The sequence below is a fragment of the Neoarius graeffei genome, chromosome 8 (genome assembly GCF_027579695.1).
Source record: "Neoarius graeffei isolate fNeoGra1 chromosome 8, fNeoGra1.pri, whole genome shotgun sequence".
Taxonomy (NCBI): Eukaryota; Metazoa; Chordata; class Actinopteri; order Siluriformes; family Ariidae; genus Neoarius; species Neoarius graeffei.
Window position 1 is genome coordinate 66253457 of NC_083576.1, and position 15090 is coordinate 66268546.

The 15090-nt window shown below is 43.3% G+C and overlaps 1 protein-coding gene across 1 annotated transcript in view; it reads right to left on the bottom strand.

Moving 5' to 3' along the window:
• ppargc1b (peroxisome proliferator-activated receptor gamma, coactivator 1 beta) overlaps positions 1-15090 on the bottom strand; it is an 86237-nt gene that overhangs the window by 16299 nt on the left and 54848 nt on the right. The window contains exons 2-3 of the mRNA XM_060928042.1: positions 2383-2568; positions 1434-1646 (exon numbers count right to left, since the gene is read on the bottom strand). Of these exons, the coding sequence (XP_060784025.1) occupies positions 1434-1646; positions 2383-2568 (399 nt within the window). The remainder of the gene's footprint in view (positions 1-1433; positions 1647-2382; positions 2569-15090) is intronic.

Sequence of the window (15090 nt, forward strand, 5' to 3'; positions counted from 1 at the left end):
ACATCTCATTCTAATCATCTCTAGCCGCTTTATCCTGTTCTACAGGGTCGCAGGCAAGCTGGAGCCTATCCCAGCTGACTACGGGCGAAAGGCGGACAAGTCGCCAGGTCATCACAGGGCTGACACATAGACACAGACAACCATTCACACTCACATTCACACCTACGGTCAATTTAGAGTCACCAGTTAACCTAACCTGCATGTCTTTGGACTGTGGGGGAAACCGGAGCACCCGGAGGAAACCCACGCGGACACGGGAAGAACATGCAAACTCCGCACAGAAAGGCCCTCGCCGGCCACGGGGCTCGAACCCGGACCTTCTTGCTGTGAGGCGACAGCGCTAACCACTACACCACCGTGCCGCCGGTTTGTTTACATTCTAAGCGGAAATGGTTTTGTCGGACATTTTGTATAAAGTTTTAATTTATCGAGTTTGCAAAAAATAAAAATAAGAATGCTCTGTTTCTCCAAATCCAGTGAATGTGGATATAATAAAACAGTTATTCCACTCAATCTCGTCGTACATGGCTTATAGCTTACTCGGCGCTAAGTGCCTTCTCGGCAATCAGCTCATGTACGGCTTGATTTCATGGAATAACTGTTTAAGAACAAGCCACTTTTCCCCTAAGCATCTTTTGCTTAAAGTTGTTTACTCCAATTTCTGTTCCGTAATTTAGCCCATTTTCATTCAAACCCAAATAAAAGCAAAGGTACCAGGCATTCAGTTAGCTGCTTTCACTGAGATAACAATAAGACCTTTGTAACTTTCAAAAACATTATCTTTTTAGCCCTTTAATATGGCCTAAATTTGGATGTGTGCATGTTTTTTTTTTTTTTGCATTAAGAAAGATAGCTAGCCTCTAACAGATGTACAACATGTAACCCAGAATTCATTTAATACACTGAAAAGAAACGTGTTCAAGTTGCTCATCAGAGTGTAGCATCATGCTGATTCAAAAGCATCAATGGAATAAAATAAAATGTGTCCAGAAAGCTAGTTTCTTAATGCACTCTAAGCAAACATACAGGCAATAATAGGCTACAGGGAGCAGGAGAAAGAAAAACATCTTTTTTTTTCTTCTGTAGTTTTTTTTTTCCATCATAGATCTGTAGAACCTCTCATAAACAAGTGTGAAAACTGCAGAATGGGACTGAACAAGCACAAAAAGGAGGTCATGGAAGAAAAAGACAGAGGGACAGAGGAGGAGAGAAACAATTAGGGAAAAAAAAAAGAGCCTAAATTCTAAAGTGTAGCTTGTGTTGCGCTCCAACTCCCCGCCTGTGAAAAGGATTCTTATTAGTGTGGTTGCTAAAGAGAAATTGAAAAGCCCAAAATGAGAAAAATTCAGACCTGTTTTGCCTATCATACCCATGCTGTGGGGTAGTCAGAGGCCCATCCAAATCCACCTTAAACAGGAAGGAAGGGTTCTTACTAGAGACGGGTCTTCTGTCTCTGGGCTCAGCGAGCCTTGGACAGCCTCACTTTCCAAAAGGAGCTCGTCTTCCTCCTCCTCCTCCTCCTCTTCCTCCTCCTCAGGGTCTTCACCCAGAGAGGGGAACACGGACAGCCCCCCCACCCCGTCCTCCACAATGCCATCCAGGCTGTCTGTGAGAGCGGCGAGCAGCGCCGCATTCTCCTCTTCTGTCTGTAGGGAGGCAAGAGACAGAAAGAGAGAGAGAGAGAGAGAGAGAGAGAGGTGGGGTGGGGGAGTTGGGAGGTGAAATAAGACATGTGATGACCTCTAACTGAAGGGTCAGACACTGGTCCATCTGCACAGTCTACTCTGGGGACAGTACAGCTATCTGATTACTGTGCAAAGATCGATCCAAGGCTTAGGTGGACCCCGTGCCTAATAAGCCCTAGAAGAAAAATCCTCTTTCAGTGAAACTTGTGTGTGTACATTTACCACTTTTTAATCTCTACACTTGTCCCATGTAAACATACTCTCATAATGTGTAGGGCTCGAGGAAGTTGAGCTATCGTACAGAATTTGGTCCCACCTGAAGGTTAATTGCACTTGATGTAATGATCAATGGCTTCCCTGGCACCTAAAATAGATCAGTGCTCAGTGTCTAAAAATCAATCACAGTCCAGAATTGCATGATGCGAAGAGTGAATTAGCATTAGATACGACGACGCTCTATGATCAATCATTGTTGACACAAACAAACACGCTTTTGGAGCGGACTTCCAGCGTTACATTCTAGACTAGACAAACTGCCATGACTTGCAAAACCACTGGATTTGGTTGTCGTATCAGCCCCGTTAAACCCAATTGAGCTCTTTTAGGATCCTTCTGGTGGGAATAGCTACGTAATGTGCTAAGATTAGACTACAGCTGGAGATTGTTGGCCCAAGGATTGCAGAATGTGGGGTCTGACCTCGAAGAGCTCGGCGTCTCCTGCACTGTACTGTATGGAGGCGGGGGAGTTGTCTGAGTGGTCATTGCACCAGTGCAGCTCGCTGAGGCAGTTCACTGAGTCAAAGTCGCTGGTGTCCAGCTGAGAGAGGTCGAAGTCAGGGAAATCAGTGTCCAGGCGGTCTGAGCACACCTCCTCTTCCCCATACTAAAAAAGAGAGAGAGAGAAACAGTAAAGTTATAGGCTGATAGGTTAACATCTAAGAGATGCTTCCTCTAAAGACCACATCTAATAATATACTTCCTTCTTGGGGGATCAATAAGCAGCCCTGTGGTCAGGCAACTTTATCGTTTTGCCTTGAGCAATGGATATGCTTTAGGTATCACGAGCACAATGAATCATAGGAGTCAGCCTGCCCCATCAGCAAAACTTCATTACCGATAATGAATCGAAAATTACAACTGGAATTAGGTGTGTGTGCGGCATTTCAATCGGAAAATGACACCACGTATGGGACAGGGAAATGCAGAAAACAAACAGGGTGTGTGTACACAACTAAGAGACTATGTGTTTGCACATGAGAGACTAAGTACTGTGAGAAGGGAAGTGCTTTAAATCCCAAGGGGGTGGGACAAAAAAAAAAACCCACATGGCTCCTCTTGATGTGTATGGTTCTCACTTTAATAAGTCAAGCCTTTGCTGTTGTCCATACTGATGCAGTAAACCTAGTCCCACTTTACTTCCACTGAGGTGAAAGCATGAATATTCTACACAGCCACTCAAATGCATTCTTGATGAGTTCTTCCACTACACACACCCATCTCTTTTTCACAAAGCGGACTACGGCGCCAATCTATTTCCATCCGATTGACTAACCAAGGTCTGGTCTAGTGGATACAACTTCGGAGCTTTTTTAGTGTCCAGTTATTTTCTCGAAAATGTAATCAGCAATGTAGAATCACATATATTATTAAGTTATTAGCAACTTTGGTGAGGCATTATTTGGTAATGATTAAACGCTAAGCCGGCGGCACGGTGGTGTAGTGGTTAGCGCTGTCGCCTCACAGCAAGAAGGTCCTGGGTTCGAGCCCCGGGGCCGGCAAGGGCCTTTCTGTGTGGAGTTTGCATGTTCTCCCCGTGTCCGCGTGGGTTTCCTCCGGGTGCTCCGGTTTCCCCCACAGTCCAAAGACATGCAGGTTAGGTTAACTGGTGACTCTAAATTGACCGTAGGTGTGAATGTGAGTGTGAATGGTTGTCTGTGTCTATGTGTCAGCCCTGTGATGAACTGGCGACTTGTCCAGGGTGTACCCCGCCTTTCGCCCATAGTCAGCTGGGATAGGCTCCAGCTTGCCTGCGACCCTGTAGAAGGATAAAGCGGCTAGAGATAATGAATGAATGAATGAATGAATAAACGCTAAGCCTTATACCAGGAATTTAAAGTCTTATCATAATCTGCCAGCTGTGAGTGCTACTGAGTGTCACTCTGATTGATCCAGACACCAGTGCAATGAGCTGAGGTGGCTAATGATATTTCAAAATGCAGTTATGCCATTATAGCATCTCCAGATTTATGGCTTGGGTGACAGTAATTAATATCTAGAGATATGGGCCTGCTATCCTAGTACATATGAGAATGGGAAGTGCTATGGAAGCTGTGGTTGGGTAAACTGGTGTGAGCATTTGCTGCACTGATGCAGGTGTTCATCCTTTATCCAGAGGCTTCATGCACACACAGATACCCTGCTGCTACTGCTCTTTTTAGCACTCTCCTCACATCCTCCTCACGTGCCCCTGAGTCATCTCGCTCTTCTCCTCCTCCTACAGCTCACCCCAACCCCAGCTCTCAGGAGTGGCCAAGCGACCGCAGCTAATCAATCTCAACATATGCTTGGCGTCTCACGTATCCACACCTTTTTTTTTTTTTGACCTTTTTTGGTCCTTCCTTCCATCCGATTTCCACCTCTTCCCCTCTGTCTCCTTCCTTCTCTCTATGTTATGGAGAGCCTGGATATCAATCAATAAAAACCTCCTTGGTGCTGGAGGGTTAAGGTCACTCACTGGGCCAGCACACACATAGCAACACACATATTTGTGCATCCACTGCTGCATGCGTGGACATGCTGAATATATAAAGCACATCAGCACTTAATGTTGAAGACCTGGATCTGGTCATGGCAGAGTTGGCTACTGAGGTGTGACTCAAATACCAACACTGACCTTATTTGTGGTCACTCTGGATTCCTTCCCATTTTGCCCATTACTGATACACGACAATATCAAACTAAACCAGCCATCCGTTACTGCAGTAACCCAAATGTGTTCATACAGACCACATTTTAGTTCATTACAATTCATATAATACAGGTGCATAATTCATATAATTATGAACATAACCTACAAGCCTTGGTGAACAGACTGAACCTTCATAATTAGATGATGGGGGGAAAACAGGCTTGTATATAATTTTTTTTCACCTTGTTCTTGTAGCCTAGCTGTACTTTTCTATAAAGAAAATAATGATGACCTTTAAATCTTGACTTATCGGAAAAGCAAAAACAATGAATGCATCTGTGTGGTTTATCACCAACGTTTACAATGAGGAGGTGAGGGCTTCTGTTTTAAGTGTGTACATTAAGCAAGTCCTAATCAAAGGGCATCAAGATAAGGACCAAAAAAAAACACAAAAAAACACACACTCCCGAGCACCTTCACACTCATGACTGCTTTATTGCCCCTTAGATACAGCCATGTGCAGCAAAGTCTAACCAGTGAGTTCTGCTCCTACTGCTCCTGACCAGCCATACAAGGTCAGGCCACTGAAGGGGAACGCAGAGGGCCAGCTGGTATGTAGCTAAGGTCACTGTACCGCCATTGGACAATACCAGGAATCTGAACTTTCCTGAATTAATACAGAAAAGCTGAGAGAAGGCATGGAACAAAACAAACTTTTAGACTGTCAGGTGACTGACTAGCTTGCTAGCTAACTAGCTTACACGATTATCGGGTAATTGTGTTCTCCTATTCCGCATTGCCCAACCTAAACAACAACAACAAACATGTATATCTTTTTTACAGCTCAAACAGCCTGCAAACATTCGCAGTTATGAATGATTTATAAGTTAGCTTGGTATCTGGCAGCAAATGTAGTGTGTACCCACATGTACACATGCCACACATAAATGAAGTGACGTTAAAGTGCATATCACGGGTAAATTCAGGAGCAAAATCAATGTAATTCTCCTATTTTATATTAAACTTTGGTCAAATATCTGTCACATTTTGTGCAATTTTTTTACCTTGCGCAATACCAGAAAAATTCAGTTGAAATCAAGCCATTTGAGGTGAATTGGTCCGCCTCTGAAAAAATTTGGCATTTGGATTTCCCGACAAACATTGATTTTCGTGACGTCGCGTGCAGGATGCCTCCTTCTGAATCCTACGTCAGCGCTGGTTTGTTTATGAGAAAACGACCTGGTGGTTTTCTGCAAATTTATTCAACGTTATCGCGTAATTATTAAAATGGTTAACAGATGTATCGTAGGAGGGTGTAGCACCACCAATCTTGATGGGATTAGTACTCATCGTTTTCCAAAAGACCGGACAATGAGAGAGAAATGGGAGCGCTTGGTCTACACAGGCTGTGCACTGAAACCGTGCAAAGCTCGCGCAGCCTGCTGGCGCTTCCGCAGGTAACATCACAATTCTGGCTCCAGACTCCCTTGGGATTTTTCCAGACGCGTTTTGTTATTTTATTTTTTTCTGTTGTAGACAGATGGCCTTGTGCAAAATTACCTTTCTGGATGAGTGTGTAAAGGGACATACTTTCATATAAAAAAAAACCAAAATTGGTCCAGAATATGCATTTTAACCATGCTTGTGTGAAGCTTCAACGTGTACGGCCCATGATTTTGGTATTTCCTGTTTTTTATTTTAGAATCCAGAATTTGTAATAAAATGTTGGTGTTTATAAATATAGCACAACCAGTGGCAGTTTAGTTAGCGATCTAATTGAAATGCTAAAGTTAAATACACTGTAGCCTAATTTTACTCAAACGGAGACTTTTCCAATTTATTTAGAAGCATACCTGAGGGGCGGCATGGTGGTGTAGTGGTTAGCGCTGTCGCCTCACAGCAAGAAGGTCCGGGTTCGAGCCCCGTGGCCGGCAAGGGCCTTTCTGTGCGGAGTTTGCATGTTCTCCCCGTGTCCGCGTGGGTTTCCTCCGGGTGCTCCGGTTTCCCCCACAGTCCAAAGACATGCAGGTTAGGTTAACTGGTGACTCTAAATTGACCGTAGGTGTGAATGTGAGTGTGAATGGTTGTCTGTGTCTATGTGTCAGCCCTGTGATGACCTGGCGACTTGTCCAGGGTGTACCCCGCCTTTCGCCCGTAGTCAGCTGGGATAGGCTCCAGCTTGCCTGCAACCCTGTAGAACAGGATAAGCGGCTAGAGATAATGAGATGAGATGAGCATACCTGAGGTAAAACTTGATATTCCCGATAGTTTTGTCTTGTTTCCAATGTGATTATGCTTTTTATATTGTCCGTATGAAAGACCTACCAGCTATGTAGAATAGAACAGAATGCCTTTATTGTCACTGCACAAATGTACAACAAAATTTAGTTCATCATAGGAGAGCAAAGCCGCTGCGTACGTGCGCGCCGCCACTCTTGGGCACTTCAGCCCAAGGCCGTCCTATGTTAACCTAATTGCATGTCTTTGGACTGTGGGGGAAACCGGAGCACCCGGAGGAAACCCACGCAGACACAGGGAGAACATGCAAACTCCACACAGAAAGGCCCGTCAGCCACTGGGCTTGAACTCAGAACCTTCTTGCTGTGAGGCAACAGTGCTAACCACTACACCACCATGTCGCCATCAGTGCTAGCATACTGAATGTTTACACACAGCATTTGTGTAATAAAAGTCCTAAGTAGATCTGTGGTTTGGGGATTCTTGTCACCAAGTGACTAAATGTGTGAACTATTCATTCTTCTCCTTCACCCAAAAGTTAATAGGCTCTTATCTGGGCGTCCTTTTCCCTCTCAGCATGCAGCTATCTAAGGTACGTTATATATAGCTGTTATCCTTGGTCTTATGACTGGCTTACACAAGCTGCTTGTGACGGGCCAGGCATTAAACACTGCTGATGCCAAATGCAGATGGGTCAAGACTGAGTGCTTCTCCCAGCCTTCCCTCAGTCTATCAAACACAGACAGACTCATACACCACCCACAACCACATAACCCTTCAGCTTACTCCCAGACAAAGCCTTGCATGACTAATAAATGGATTCCCACACAGACTGCTTTACCAATGGCTGGTCTGCAATACCCAGTTCAACTGGGCAGTTTATTCATGAGAACTGGATGGAGATATTATCCTGTGTCACAGGCAATACTGACTAATTTAATTTTGTTGGATGAACCCTCAAATAGATGGTACATCCCATTACCTGCTTTAAACACTGATGAAATGTGCTCTCCTTGGGCAGTTTCTGAAAAAGTTTTCTATGACCGTCTTGCAGGAAGCCGAAATTAACTGCAGACAGATAGAAGTAGGACAGTTAAAGGAGGATCTGGGGCAGCAATGTACAGTGGAATAGCCATCCTCTTCTCTGTCACAAGTTGAAGTATGATTGATAAAAGACTCCACTGCATAGCTGCAGGCTATTCAGCCTCTGCAAACCAGTAATTCTTTAAATTCCCTTCTCTAAAATCAAACTAGGACTTTCAAATGTGTCTAGTATTGGACCTAATATGGACTTTGTCAAACAGTTACAAAGTAGTACATTTCCTAACAAAACATTTTCATTAACAAAACATTGTGACATCTGAGCCCAGCAGGTGGTGGAGTTAAGATGGAAAATGGTCGAGTCCTAGTGCCCTTAAACACACCAGGACAGTAATGGGATCATGGTGAACTGGATTCAGTTCTTAGAAAAAAGATGTTTGATATTCTGCCAATTCGTTTGAGGGAACTAGATGGGGAAAAAAACATAAGCTATGCTGCTAAGCAAAGGAAGTAGTGATGACTTCCTCCTTCATGGGTTTTAATTTCCCAAATTACCATAATCGAACACCACCCAATAAGACTAATAATCACTGCTAAAACACTGATCAGCTACAAGGCAGTGGTTTTTCCAAGTAGAAAATCAGAACCAACCTTAGCCAAGAACTGGAATTGATCCAAATTGGCTTAGTTTTATTCCAGTCTCCAGGGCTTGACAATAACTTTTAAACCCACTTGCCCTGGGGGCAAGAGGGGGTTAATTTCCACTTGTCCCCCAATATTATCACTTGCCCCCCTATTTTGCAAATACTCCTTTTTTTTTTTAGGAAAACCATAAAATAATTGTGAATTGCAACATAAAATGAAGATCACACACTGAGTTGAAGTTTGGTTATTGGTTACTTTTACTTGTAAAGGACAATAACAATTTTATCCAAAATAGTTTTTCCTGCCTTAGTCAATTTATTTCCATTTCTCATGCATGCAGCTGTTGTAAAGTTCAGTGTGCTTGTGTAGAACTCTCTCAGACTGTAGGTTCATTACTCGATAATGTAGAAATCATAAAATAGAAATCTATAACAAAGTTTGTATGAAGAAAACAATAGGGTGCCAAGACTTTTGAACAGTACTGTGCTTGAGAATATTTATATATTGGTTTTTGGTTTTTTTGGTTATATCATCCACCTCTTGGCTTTAAAAAAAAAAAAACCTGCACTGCGTCATGACAGGCTAATGTTTGAGTTTAAAATTATTGTTTAGTTTGTAGGTTGTGGGGTGGTGTAGTGGTTAGCACTGTCGCCTCACAGCAAGAAGGTCCTGGGTTCGAGCTAGGGTATTAGGCAGAAAAAGAAATTTACCAGTCAAAAATAATATTTTATATAATCCTGATAAGCGCCGCAGGTGCGAAGACGAGCGCCGCAGGCGCGAAGTCCCTCTAGGGGGGTCTGGGGGCATGCCCCCCCAGAAAATTTTTGAAATTTAGACTTCATTTCCTGCATTCTAGGACATTTTCAGGGTGAAATGGCGTGTAATTTTTGATCAGAAATATTGCATATTTTTACTTTGTATTTTTTTCAGTTTCACTCCTGAATGTATCAGATGTATGTATGGTGTTTGATTTGGTAACAAAAGTGAAAAGAAAATAAACAACAATGAATTGTATATAATCTTTTGATCTAGTTACAGTATTTAATAAAAAAAAAAAACCAACAGTATTCTATTTTACCATACCCCAATGAACCCCCCTTGTTAATCAATGTATCACACATACCTTTTCTGTCTTTTTGTGGAAAAACGAATCAGTTTTTGTCACATTCAATTTGGGGCGTTTGTTGGGATTCATCTTGATCCAGAAGAGTGAGTCAGCAAAAAAAAATGCGGTTCTCCCGCCAAGAAAGAGGAAACTACAACGCAGGGTGTTTGGCAATTTTCGACCAATCAGAATTCGCGATTTATTCAGTCCGCATGTTACAAGATTCAGTGCGGGCCAAAATGGCGGAAACGATGAAATATTCTGATTTTTCATTTCAAGTTTTCAGTATTTTTCGTATTAAACTGTGTTTCTTACGATTTGTAAATGATGGCGGAACCACACACGGACTGGCCATCGGGAGTAGCGGGAGTTTTCCCAGTGGGCCGGTGGTTCAGTGTGGGCCAGCGGAGAAAAAAAAAAAAAAAAACAGTTGCGCGCTGGCCTTTAATATGATAAGCAATGTTAACAGTTTCTTTAACAAACTGTTAACATTGCTTATCATATTAAAGGCCAGCGCGCAACTGTAATAAGCAATGTTAACAGTTTGTTAAAGAAACTGTTAACATTGCTTATCATATTAAAGGCCAGCGCGCAACTGTTTTTTTTTTTTTTTTCTTCTCCGCCGGCCCACGCTGAACCACCAGCCCACTGGGAAAACTCCCGCTACTCCCGATGGCCAGTCCGTGTGTGGGCGGAACATAACTGGATTTATCGGATGACATGTGGGAGTATTCATGTGCGAAAATTTTCGGCATTATCGTCCGTTTCAGTATCCGTCTGTGTGTATACTTGCCCGTTGAAATCGGCAATTGCCCGTCAAATTTACGGGTGGACGGGTCTCTGCCTAATACCTTAGTTCGAGCCTTTCTGTGTGGAGTTTGCATGTTCTCCCCATGTCCGCGTGGGTTTCCTCCAGGTGCTCCGGTTTCCCCCAAAGGCATGCAGGTTAGGCTAATTGGTGGCTCTAAATTGACCTTAGGTGTGAATGTGAGCATGAATGGTTGTCTGTGTCTATGTGTTAGCCCTGCGATGACCTGGTGACTTGTCCAGGGTGTACCCTGCCTCTCACCCATAGTCAGCTGGGATAGGCTCCAGCTTGCCTGCGACCCTGTAGGACAGGATAAGCGGCTACAGATAATGGATGGATGGTGTAGGTTGTGCGTGTTTTATACAGACCTGGCAACCTGTAACTGAATCAGTGCAGCTGGTCTGTCATGACACAGCGTGGTGTTACCTTGGTGGGTTTTTTATATATATGCTCATTCCAACTTGCCCGGTCGGGCATGTTGGGGTCATATCCCACTTGCCCGAATGCATGTTTCACTTGCCCAGAGCAATCGGGCAGTCCTTAATGTCGAGCCCTGGTCTCCATTTCTAAGCTCCTCTCTACTCTACACAAGTGCGGTCACTACATCCTTCCTGTCACATGTCTTGGACATGACAGTCCTTATTACAGTCTACTTAATTCATCAAATTACAGAAAAGATACTAAAATGATTTAGGAAAGTAATAAAGACAAAGTTTTTAAAATTAACTTTGCTAGAAGATTTTGACAAAGTCTGTCTGCAGGACAAACTTTTAGAGAGGAGTTTTGTAGGTTGCTGTAGAATATAATTTATTAGGTTCACTGCAGCGATTCCCAGCATGCTCTGATATAACTCAAGTCTGGACACAAACCCAGTGAAGATGATGTGGCATCAATTTCAACTTATGCCTTTTTCACCTTGGTGCTTGGATTCAGTGAAAATCCATAGCCAGATTTGTTTAGCTCACCAGGATCTACTCGAATGCATTTCCTTTTTCAAAGATTGGAACAGAAATAGAAATACTATATGCTGTAGCACCATATGGAAGTTTGTTTGGACACTATAGCCACAGCTGATGATGCTTGCAGCTCTAGGAGGATTAAGATTAGAGACCCTAGTTTCCATCTGTTGCCCAGAGTAGTGATGTCAATGCTTCAGAGCCAGAAGTTTGATTTTTTTTTTCTTTTACAATGATGTACCATTGTTGCTATACTAACAACAGATAACTATTTTGGAGCCATAAATTAATTCTGAAACACCTTCAAGGGTGTAAAGGTCATGAGAAAGATATCACCATGCCTTTAGATTAACGACACAGCAATGCAGCAGCAACCCATGCAAGGGAAAAAAAAATAATGGAAGCAGCAAACCTTCTATGAGCCTTTAATGCATGGAGCATGGAAAAATATTGGGAAAATTCCCAGAAGGTAAATGTGCAGTTTGCAATTTCCTTAGTGTTACCTTTCAAATCGAATGAGTTTAGGTTTATGCCTGTATATTTAAAATCGTACCTTAGCTTGTCATTCACACAAAATCCCATTCAGCATGGCATGCATTGACGCTAAAGGTAGATCATTAGGATATGGGTTAAAGCTAATAATTACCTGCCAATACTATCAGAAGAATATGCCAAAAACTGTTATTAATGAATAATTCCACTCATGATCTGCAAGGACTTGATTCTTGTCACATCTAAGCGGCAGTGTGTCTTGGCCTGTCAGTGTCCTCTATGAGGCAGATTTACTGCTAGAACCAGCAAAAGAGCAAGCTTGACATTCCAGCTAATGAGATGAAAAAAGCAGTAACACAAAAAAAGACTAGGTTTTGCTCATTTATGAGAACCAATTACAGTCAAAATGCCATTCGTGTTGGCTATGGCTGAGCTGTGAGTAAAAATAATGATGTCTTGTGAAATACATCGCAAGTTAAATTTACATCAAAGGCAGATTTTGTTACTGAACTGGTTACACCAACGATCTACTGTAAATATACGAACGTGGAGCCAAAAATGATGTCATGTTATTCCCATATCTCAACACTTTTTAAATAAATGATACATTAAAACAAGACTCTTGGTCCAAGTCGGCATGTATGTTACTAAAGATGTAGGATCAGTGGGAGATTCAAAAGATTGTCAGCAACCCTGAGCTCTCCAAACCAGATCATTTTCACTGGACTGGTGTGAGTAGCCTGTCTCCAGTTTCAGATCCTTGTGTATGAACCTTAGCAGGCCTCTGCACATGACATGTTCTTTGGACAATTCTGTGAGTCTGGCATAAGAGCTGCAGTCCGAGCTCAAATTAACACCACAGGGGGCATATGGCACCTACAAGATGCTGAGGTAATTGTACCTGCTGCAGTCACGACTATTGCTAGGCAGCGTGGGGGTGTTTCAGGACAATGCAGGTACTATTTCAAGGCTGTCACAAAGCTAGCGTCTCTAAGGAAACTCAAAAAGCCGAAGAAGAACGCCTCGGTCATGGCAATCTAAAATGACAAAGCAAATGTTAGGATCAAGACTAAATTTGGCAACGTTGCAGCAGTCACCTTAGTCGTCCTCATTATGTGTATTGTGTGTCCAGTTCTGCTTTGGCTGCTTAAAGTTACTAGGAAGAAGATGAAGGGAAAGGCGGGGAGGGTCTGGGATGTGAATTGAGCCGTATCATTGGGATGGCTACAAACGGATCCTGAGTCACGACAACCGAGGAAGATGGCACAAGCCCAGCTAGGACTAATTCACATGCTGGAGTCAGCATCTGTCTGTGCCCTCGCTCTTAGACAACATGGATTGCAGTAATTAAATCAAAACGCTTTTGTAGGCCGCTCTCCTCGAGCTGGGCAGAAGGCAGTGTTGGAGGTATTAAAACTTTTTCGAGAGTAACCATTTTTCTGTGAGCGAGGATTATAATACACTCTAAAGGTGCAGTGTCCTTGAGCCGCCTGCGTCCTCAGGAGAGGTTGGATGGGGGCTTCGTTGTATGCACAACTCTCATAACCTTAATATTCGGAGGTGGGCTGGGCCATCTTGACTGCATATGCCTACACATTTTACTTACAGCTTGTGAAGTGTATATTGTGAGACTGGAGAAATGGATTTATGGAGTCAAGCTTTTTCTGTTTAAAGTTTTTTTATTTTAAATGCAGCATTACTGTTTCGGTGGCAGCTGGTTAGCAAATCTCATCTCATCTCATTACCTCTAGTCGCTTTATCCTTCTACAGGGTCGCAGGCAAGCTGGAGCCTATCCCAGCTGACTACGGGCGAAAGGCGGGGTACACCGTGGACAAGTCGCCAGGTCATCACAGGGCTGACACATAGACACAGACAACCATTCACACTCACATTCACACCTACGGTCAATTTAGAGTCACCAGTTAACCTAACCTGCATGTCTTTGGACTGTGGGGGAAACCGGAGCACCCGGAGGAAACCCACGCGGACATGGGGAGAACATGCAAACTCCGCACAGAAAGGCCCTCGCCGGCCACGGGGCTCGAACCCAGGACCTTCTTGCTGTGAGGTGACAGCGCTAGCCACTACACCACCGTGCCGCCCTGGTTAGCAAATCTACACTATATATCAAAGACAAGAAGCCTTTATTTATCACACGTACACTCAAGTACACTTAAGCACAGTGAAATGTCTCCTCTGCATTTAACCCATCTGAAGCAGTGAACACACACATGCGAGCAATGAGCACACACGCATACGCAGAGCAGTGGGCAGCTCTGCTACAGCACCTGGGGAGCACTTGGGGGTTAGATGCCTTGCTCAAGGGCACTTCAGCCCAACCTCAGGCCATGACTGCTCCATGTTAACCTAAACGCACGCCTTTGAACTGTGGGGGAAACTGGAGCACCATGGAGGAAACCCATGCAGACACAGAGAGAACATGCAAACTCCACACAGAAAGGCCCCCATCGGCCACTGGGCTCGAATCCAGAACCTTCTTGCTGTGAAGCGACAGTCCTAACCACTACACCATCGTAATACATGCTGTGTGTTGTAAAATAAGTACGGTGGTATGATATTTTTGTCATATTGCCCACCCCTAGGCTACAGCTATGCTAGGATGATAACTTGCCTAAAGCTGCCAGAAGTATTGCTTATATGGTGCAACCATGGATCACCTTCGTGACCTCCTTCTCATGAGCACATGTATTGCACTATAAATATTACAAATCATTTGGACTAATTTGGGATCCAAGTGTCTGAAAAGATTAAATTAATGCACTTTCAGTTAAACAGATGCTAACTAGATACTGATGGGCTCAAAACTTTCTTTTAGTTGAATGTGTTTGATAAAAAAAACAAAAGAGAGCATTAAATCAAATATTGAATCCACAGAAAAAAAAAAAAACACAGGACCCCCCGCTAATTAAGCTCATGTGTTCTCTCAAGTCCTTACGTCTGATAAACCGAAAGGGTGCATATCACTTTCTGTCATTTAAATTCTTTCCCTCTTCCCATGATGCAACCTCACAAACACTCAAAGAATGATTTCAGTATTTAAACCCATAGACTTAAAAAGGTTAGCTATCCACACCCATTATCTTCACTCGAGTCTGACAACTCTGTTCTGACAAAGAGTGAAGCACATTTTTCCATCCATTGGCGGGGAACATAAACCTCTGTCTAAATATGGAAAAAGCTTCGACTGCAG